At 40.5% G+C, this 8,225-nt stretch overlaps 1 protein-coding gene across 1 annotated transcript; it reads left to right on the forward strand.

Annotated features, from left to right (window-relative positions):
• Positions 1-3,269: 3,269 nt before the first annotated feature.
• On the forward strand, positions 3,270-4,304 carry LOC139708609 (relaxin receptor 2-like). The gene has a single exon (XM_071620553.1). The coding sequence runs from the start codon at positions 3,270-3,272 to the stop codon at positions 4,302-4,304; it is 1,035 nt and encodes a 344-aa protein (XP_071476654.1).
• Positions 4,305-8,225: the final 3,921 nt, after the last annotated feature.

Consider the following 8,225-nt stretch of genomic DNA (forward strand, 5'->3'; position numbering starts at 1 on the left):
GTTATGTTTGCCACGTTGCTTCATATATATGGACCACATACATTGTAATTGTGGTTCCAGTGGAGTGTCGGGAAAGCCATTTTCCACTGCACTATGACTTTTTTAAGTGTCAGGTAGCAACGCGTTGCGTTTGTTTGGGCGATGTATTAACAATTCCTCGGGACCAGCCTCAACACAGCCTTCTTCCGCCCTGGAGAATTGATTATGACTGGACAGTAAAGTGGGAGGGGAAAACAAATGACAATTGTAGTATAGGGAGTCGCCTAAAGTCCACTTTCTCCGTTTTTTAAGGAGAAGAAAGGGAAGTCAAACAGAATTGATGCGTGATAATTAATTTGTCAATTTGAGCCTAAATACTGCATGCTGTCACGAGGCGAAACTTGTGCTTGACAACGTGAATACAACAACGATGTATTGTCCTACTATGGTAACCATGCGCCATCAGGCTCACTCATAAAAGCTTTTTGGGCTCATGCAAGAATATTGTCCAAACGCAGCATCGTCTTGACTGGCTGACGACTCGCTGACGTCACACCTTTCTCAGAGTATAGCCACAGCCGCCTGCGCCGCTCCGCGTACTGTAGCTGGTCCGCACTCTTCGCAACCGCTATACAGGTCGGGATGCTGAATTCAAGCCAGGGCGCATTACATCTTTGGTTAACCGTCTCACGCCAAGCAAAGCAGTGACAGCGCTTGATCCCTCCTTGATACATCGCGGAGATCTCGAGTGCCGACCGGTCAACGAAGCTCGAACAGAAACCGCGACCATGGCGTCGACCTTGCCTGATATCCCCGTTTGTGAGAGCGGAGAAGAACCTCTTGTACCGAGGTATATTATTGCAGGGAGGTGGTCCACCTCCCATTTTGTTGTTGGTCCGTTTTCGATACTTGTACTTCAATTTTCTGGGGAAAAAAAAAAGACCCTGGTATATGGCCTATGCGTCCTTACGAAATCATGTCGAACTTGTTTTACCCTCAGTTTAAAGCTCCAGAAATACTCTGATCTTCTGACCCGCCTCAGAATAGGCCACTAGATCGATGTATTCGATTACAAATGCTGTACTTATGATTATAATTATGGAATCAAATCACTTAGTAGGGCAGATATTTTTATGTAGAAAATTAAATGGTCGAGATGCTCACATCCGGCGGAGAGTATATGACATTGGTATAAGACAGGGGTATTTTAGGGCACATGGTTTCAAAAAATGTCCACCTAATTTCAAAAATTGCACCCAAGAGCTCTGAACACCAGCTGGGCCGCCATCTTCCACTACGTTGCCGATATGGCTCCTGAATCAGTGCAGTCCGCCACGATCCACTCTGGTTTAGTATAGTTCAGTATATCACATGTCAATGCAAGTGACCCTAAACTTCGACGCCTTCAAAGAAAAGAAAACCGTTCCACACACAAAGCAAAAGCAAAAGGGCATAAGTAGGTCACTTGATCGTGATGCACCCAGGCGTATGGCACGACGATATCTGATACAATGGTGTTGTTCTTTTTGTGTAGCCACTAGTTTGAAAAGTGTGCCTTCATTATAGGAGAACAAGTTAATATCTACCGATTCCGATTTGCTAGCGAGAGATTCGTTGCTATGCATAATAATATTTTAACTTTTTTTTATTTATTTATGTTTTATTGAAAAATTATACAGAATTTTAATCTTTTTCTCTCTTTCTTTCTTTTTGTAATATTCTGAACGAATTCTTACCACGTGCAGCTACTACTGCATTGCATTGGTTTTTGTTTGTTTGTTTGTTTGTGTGTGGTTTTTTGTTTTTTGGGGGGGGCGATTTGTTTGTCATTATTGTTATTATTATTATAATTATTATCATTATTGTTGTTGTTGCTGTTGTTGTTGTTGTTGTTGGTAGCCAGTGCTTCTGCTACCGTGGTCCTGACTATAGTAACTAGCATCCTTTATAGCTAAAAGTGCTTATTCTATACATTTGCCTTTCATATTTATATACGTATTCACTTTGAAATTCCGTGTTTGGAATGAAACCACAGACATTATTGGTATAATAATCATAGTACTAATACATAATATTCCTTGAAATAAACTATGATATTAATGAGGGATATCATATTATATTCCTTGCAAGTCTGACAGTGACAAAATTGCGCACTGAGAAAGATGAACATCACGAACTGTAGTACTTGCATTGCCAATGGACTTGCATTACATCCAGGAAGCGCCCCTTTTCTATTTACGACTCTGATTTACGTTGTAGCGTCTCAGTAAACCCGTTGTAGCGAATCCGTAAACGCGGTGTTAGTTCAACCATGCAAAGCGAAAACTTTGAAAACCGAAGGAAAGATGTGGTGGTAGTAAGCTATAAATTTATGTTGTTTCATTCTGCTGTGTTTGTGTCCGCATTCTTTTAATGCGAATTTTATGACAATATAAATGATAATATCAATATAACCCTTAAATTGGAGGTTTAATGATCTATAAGCTCATGAATACAGAACTGAAAAGTTGAATTAACGTATACAGAATATGACCATAATTACAAGTGTACATTCCGATACGTACTGTATCTAGCAATGGCAAAATAAGATTGATTAAATAACCGAGTTTGGGCATTGTTTTGAAATTGTCAACACTCTTTACCGTTTGGAATATAAGGAGGAGTATGTTTCGTCGAGATAGAGCACTCAGAACAATGGCCAATCAATATGTTGACTATATTCAAGTGTAAGGACCATTATGATAATTGTAGACTAGAGGAAAAGGGAGATGTCTGGTTGAAGTTTGTAGAGGAAAGGAGAGAAATCAAGTTTTGAGATAGAGTGGGTAACGATATTACATATTCTATAATCCACAAAAAAAGGACTGTTAAGGTGATGTTATACTAGTACTTTGGTGTATTTGGAGCCAACGGAGGGATCAGAATCTATTGAGGCAATGTGGTTAGATCTTTTTATGAGGGGGACAAGACTAGCAGCTGTATTTTGAAATCTTTGTATAGTTTTTTTTTGTGTGCAATATATTGAGGTTATCGAAAAGTGAATTGCAGCAATCAAGATAAAAAGACACAAATGTATGAACTAGACCTTCAGTGGAAGACTGATCCGGCAATTTTCGGATTTTACCAATCTTACAAATATCCCAAGAAGCTGCAGGAAGTAAATTTTCGGTGCGCTGTGAAAATGTTGATGTTCCACCAAATAATAGAAAGGTATAATACTCCATGTTTTTACTAATTACTGTTTCAGCCTCGAGGAATGGCAAATGTGTTGCAATGGCAGCGCTAATTTCATGGTTACTTGTGACGAACTGACCACGACGTCTTTTTCGTCCTGTAAATATCTCCTGGACAACATCGTCCTCAAAGTCCTGACCTGGGTCGTCGGCGTCTCGTCATTCATCGGCAACGCTGTGGTACTCGCCGTGCGATCTCGGCGATATCGGTGCCTCAAAACCGACCTCGCACGTGTGAACGCCATGATGATATTAAGCCTCGCCACCGCCGACATCCTGAACGGCTCCTACCTCATCATCATCGGCGGTGCCGATTTGCGATTCGGTGATCAATTCTACGCCCACGCTGACTCTTGGTTTGGCAGTCCGGCCTGTCTCACCGCCGGTTTCCTAGCAACACTCTCCAGTGAGATGTCCGTACTGATGCTCACTCTTATTAGTCTTGATCGCTATTTAGCTGTAGTGTTCCCCTTTAATCGGGGACGTCGAATGGGCATCAAGTCTGCGGCGATTGCCATCGGGATGACTTGGGCCGTGGCCATCTTCGTCTGCTCCATCCCGTTCATCTTCGAAATGACGTTTCCTGAGTTCTACGGCACCACCGACGTGTGTGTCGGTCTACCGGTCGGTCTCCACATCTACTCGAGACCTGGAGGGGAGCTCGAAGTGGAAGGTCCCTCTTGGAATCTAGGCATCGCTCTCTACGTCGGAGTGAATCTCGTGTGCCTATTCATCATCTTCGTTTGCTACGCTGGTATCTTTGTGTCCGTTCGGCGGTCTGCCAAGAAATCCAAGCGGTCCGCTGATCAGCTCAGGGAGATCCACTTGGCCGGGAGGATGGCCGTGATCGTCTGCACCGACTTCATGGCGTGGTTCCCCATCGTCGTCATGTTTTTGCTGGTGCTCTGCAATGTCTGGAGCATGCCCCAGACAGTCTACGCTTTCATCGTCGTCTTTCTCTTGCCGTTGAATTCGGCGCTGAATCCATACATCTACACCTTCACTCAGATCATCGCTGATAAGCGCAAGGGGAGAAGGTCAAGCCTGCCGTCGACCTCGCTAACAGGCATAAGTGTGGAACAGAAGACGTAAACTGTGATGATATGACTGTAATGTTATGAAATGACGTCCTTGGTATACTATAGATGAAGATGAAGCGAACTTTCCTTTCGAGTGTCAGTACATCACGTGACGCGTGAGAAAACGCAGTTTATAAATTTATTGTTGTACTATTTGGAGACAGTGTAATAATGTCTGCAACGAACGAACGAAGCGCTACCTGCTTACATGGTTGCCTGGTTTCCGAGGGGTCACTGACACTGACTGATGTTACTTTCAGCAAACCTTACTGATACTTAATCGCAAACAGCAATCATAGTTGAAACAATAATCACATTTCAGTAAGAGGACAGTGCATGTGCCGACAAGCTGCTAGTAGTTTGCCGTCGTAATGCGACGTGAGTTATAGGTAAAGTGCCATGTAATTTGCAACCATCACGTGTTGCTATTGGACCTACAGGAAGAAAAGAATTACCAATTGCTCCTCGTCCGACATTACCTCGATTTTAGCAATTATTCTCTGTATACACCCTCTAACGTTACTATATATACTGCTGTCACTATACTACCATGACTTTTACTATCACCAAGTCTACGACTACATCTCCCATTACTATAACCCTACCACTACTTGTGCCTTTTAACACTATTTCCACGACTGATAACACCTATTCTCCATCAACTGATCCATAACTCCAACTATAAGAATGATAAGTGAAGCCAAAATTCTGCGATACACGGTGAAATATTAATTCTTTGAAGTGTTTGCATGCAATTGATTATTCTTAAACACCATTTTGGAGGTTTTTATTTTTCTCTTTCCCTGTACAAAAGTAGGTTCCTTTCGAAGAGTGGCGCCCGATATTGAAAGTATAACGTGATTGAATAAAGCATAGAGATACAACACTGTAGATCTAAATGAAGTGCATACCATTTGTTTCTTTTCGTTGTTCAGATGGAAAAAAAAACAAATTTCAATGTTGCAACCAAACAATAAATAAAGTATTTCGTAGTTTGACTTTGCGCATGAGCAGAAAGAAAGGTCATTTGCCATAACAGGCATGTTAATTCAAATTCACTTAAAGGAAACCAAAACCCAAAGGGCAATTCGGATTGAGTGAAAGCAGCAGCATTAATAAAAACGCATCAGTGAAAGTTTGAGGAAAATCGGACAATCGATGCAAAAGTTTTTAAATTTTTAAAATTTTGGTATTGCAATCAGTCGATAAGGAGACTACTAGAGTTCATGACGTCATGTGTGGACGACAAGAAAATAATATACTATAGAGAATTCCACAAAAACTCATTTTTCATGAAAATTGCACGTTCTATATCAACTTGTTACTGACATGTTAAGGCCTTAAGGGTAATATCATTTCCCCTGCTTTCTGAAAGTGCTCTTTCATTACGCTAGAACAGTGAAAACATATTGAATTTTCTTTATATTTCTTTATGTTGTTGTCCACACATGACGTCATGAACTCTAGTAGTCTCCTTATGCAGTGGATACACCACCAAAACTTTAAGAATTCATAACTTTTGCATCGATTGTGCGATTTTCCTCAAACTTTCACTGATGTGTCGTACTAATGTTGCTGCTTTCCTCAATCCACATTGCTCTTTGGGTTCTGGTTTCCTTAAAATTGCATTTGCAGTATTATGTGATGTAATGATTATTCATGTAATAGTGCAAATAGTGCTTGGGCCCCGTTTCATAAACTTGTTATCAGTGACTAGGTGCCATAGTTGTTATGAGCTATTGAAATCCTTGCATTTGATTGGCTAAGAGCAAATTTGTCACAGAAATGTGACATTTGTCACTGATAACAAGTTTTATGAAACGGCCGGACCCACAACACCCACCTAACATCGACAAACTGAACACTGAGGCCTGGTATCTGGCAATAGTAATAGAAATAGTTTGATACTGCATACAGTGAATATGAAATGGACACTTCCCCGATCTCATCGTTGAATTCGAGGCTTCTCTGTTCAGCTGTTAGTCTATGCAAAGTCATTCTTCGTTTCATCAGGAATTCCATAAATTGTTAAGTTGGGCAACCTTATGCGAAGGACGCGTCATACAGAACGCATCTAGCAAACGAATGCCCAACGAATTCGTAAATTATTTTGCAGATACGTGTTTGACGTCCTTTATTCATTAAAGGTCCTGTTTACCTTTGGGAGCTGTGATTTAAAAAATGTTCAAGATATCCCATTTGATGCATATGTGTAGGTCTGTTGTATCACAAAACATCCAACCATATAAAATCTTTGCAATAAAGCCTAAGATATAAGGAGATATCAGTATTTTTCTCATTAAACTGTAACTGGAGACGGTTTAGTCTGGAAACATTTTTTTTATAACTATTGTTCACATTTTGTATATTTAACAATACTTAACACCGATTATACGGATTCAAATTTTTACAGTATTTGTTTCTATCCCTAATTCACATTCTAGAACTATTTTAAAACACTAATACTGGGTTTTTGTTTCATCTGCAAAAGGTAAATTATGCTATTACTATTCATATGGATTCACAAGGATACGTTGGAGCCGTTTTTTCTGACATGTTCAAAACAATAATAAAAAAGAATCGGCTCCAGAGTTACTGTAGCCCTGCGAATAACTAATAAATAAAAATAACGTCATTAACATTAATTAGTCAAAATTAGTATTAGCAAAGGATGCGAACGTACTTTATCTTCAAATTTTCGAATTGATTGGGCGTTAGTTGGCTCCCTACGCTCTCGTGTGACGCCTTCTTGAGTTAGGCGCCTAACGAACTAAGAAAAAAAAGAAAGATCATTTTCCGAAATGTGAACATGAGCTAATTACAAAATGGCTTATTCTCTCACCCACTATCTCTACTGGAATTTATTTTGTTCTTTCTCTCTCTGCTCTGCCATGGACGTCACTGGCCCGTTGGCGATCGTCAATGCAGCAACTTTGTTCTTTACTGGGGCTTAAAACTACCGATACGACCACTTTCTTTTCATTCAAACTGTATTATGCGAACATCATCTACCATGCCGCATAAATATTATCGAAACTGTTGAATGTAAACACGGAACAAAAATCAAGAGACATGAAGAAACGATAACAAGAATCGCAATGGCAGCCTTCAATTAGATTTATTCATTTTTGTTTCATTCATGGAAATTTGCCAACGCAATGATATAATGGAACTACTCTCCGAGACCAGCTGTTGAAACAGAAAGAAACTTTTTTCTGTATGGATTTGTGTGTGTGTGTGTGTGTGTACAATAGTATGAACATGTCTACGGTATGGGTGCAATACAAATTTAATTAACTTTGCTTCGTGCTGCTATGCATGCTTTGATTGGACCATGTTATTCAGGATATGATGAATTGAAACTCTATTTAATATGATTTGGTGTGAAAAAAAAAAAAACAGGTTTATAGAGACAAACCTAAAAGTGCCGAGGTGAACAGGTTTTATCGGAGATTTCAAAGTGGCATTATGTCATTGTTCCTATTCAGACGTTAAAAGGGGGGCTTTATGGGGGATGCGCTCTTAGACATTGCGTTTTGGATGATTTGGTAAGCTTACCGTTTTATATTGTTGTTTGATACATTTACGGTGTGTGTGTGTTCACTGTACGTTAGGAGAGAGAAAGAGAGAGAGAGAGAGAGGGGGGGGGGGGGGGTCGGGAAGGGAGAGGGTGTATGTTTGACTGATTGTACGACCCACTGAGAGCTGACAGGGCAGCGAGGCACGCTGAGTGTCTATAGTACAGTATAGTGAACGCCCAATCCGCACCGAGAACCAGTTCGTCATCCAGAAAAACAAATCCTGCGACAAAAATATTGCAGTGCAAAGGGCGTGACTGTTGAGTTGTTGTTGTTGTTGTTTTTCTCCGTTGTGGTACCCTTGGTCTGAATTTTAACTGGAGGCCACTTTGCCTCTGACTATCATCACTCAACCA

The sequence above is a fragment of the Diadema antillarum genome, unplaced genomic scaffold, assembly GCF_040938485.1.
Source record: "Diadema antillarum isolate AM-2024a unplaced genomic scaffold, OU_Dant_1.0 seq00001354_RagTag, whole genome shotgun sequence".
NCBI classification, from domain to species: Eukaryota; Metazoa; Echinodermata; class Echinoidea; order Diadematoida; family Diadematidae; genus Diadema; species Diadema antillarum.

Bases quoted from the DNA above. Each gene is read 5' to 3' on its own strand.
- LOC139708609 (XM_071620553.1), top strand. From the start codon at position 3,270: ATGGTTACTTGTGACGAACTGACCACGACGTCTTTTTCGTCCTGTAAA.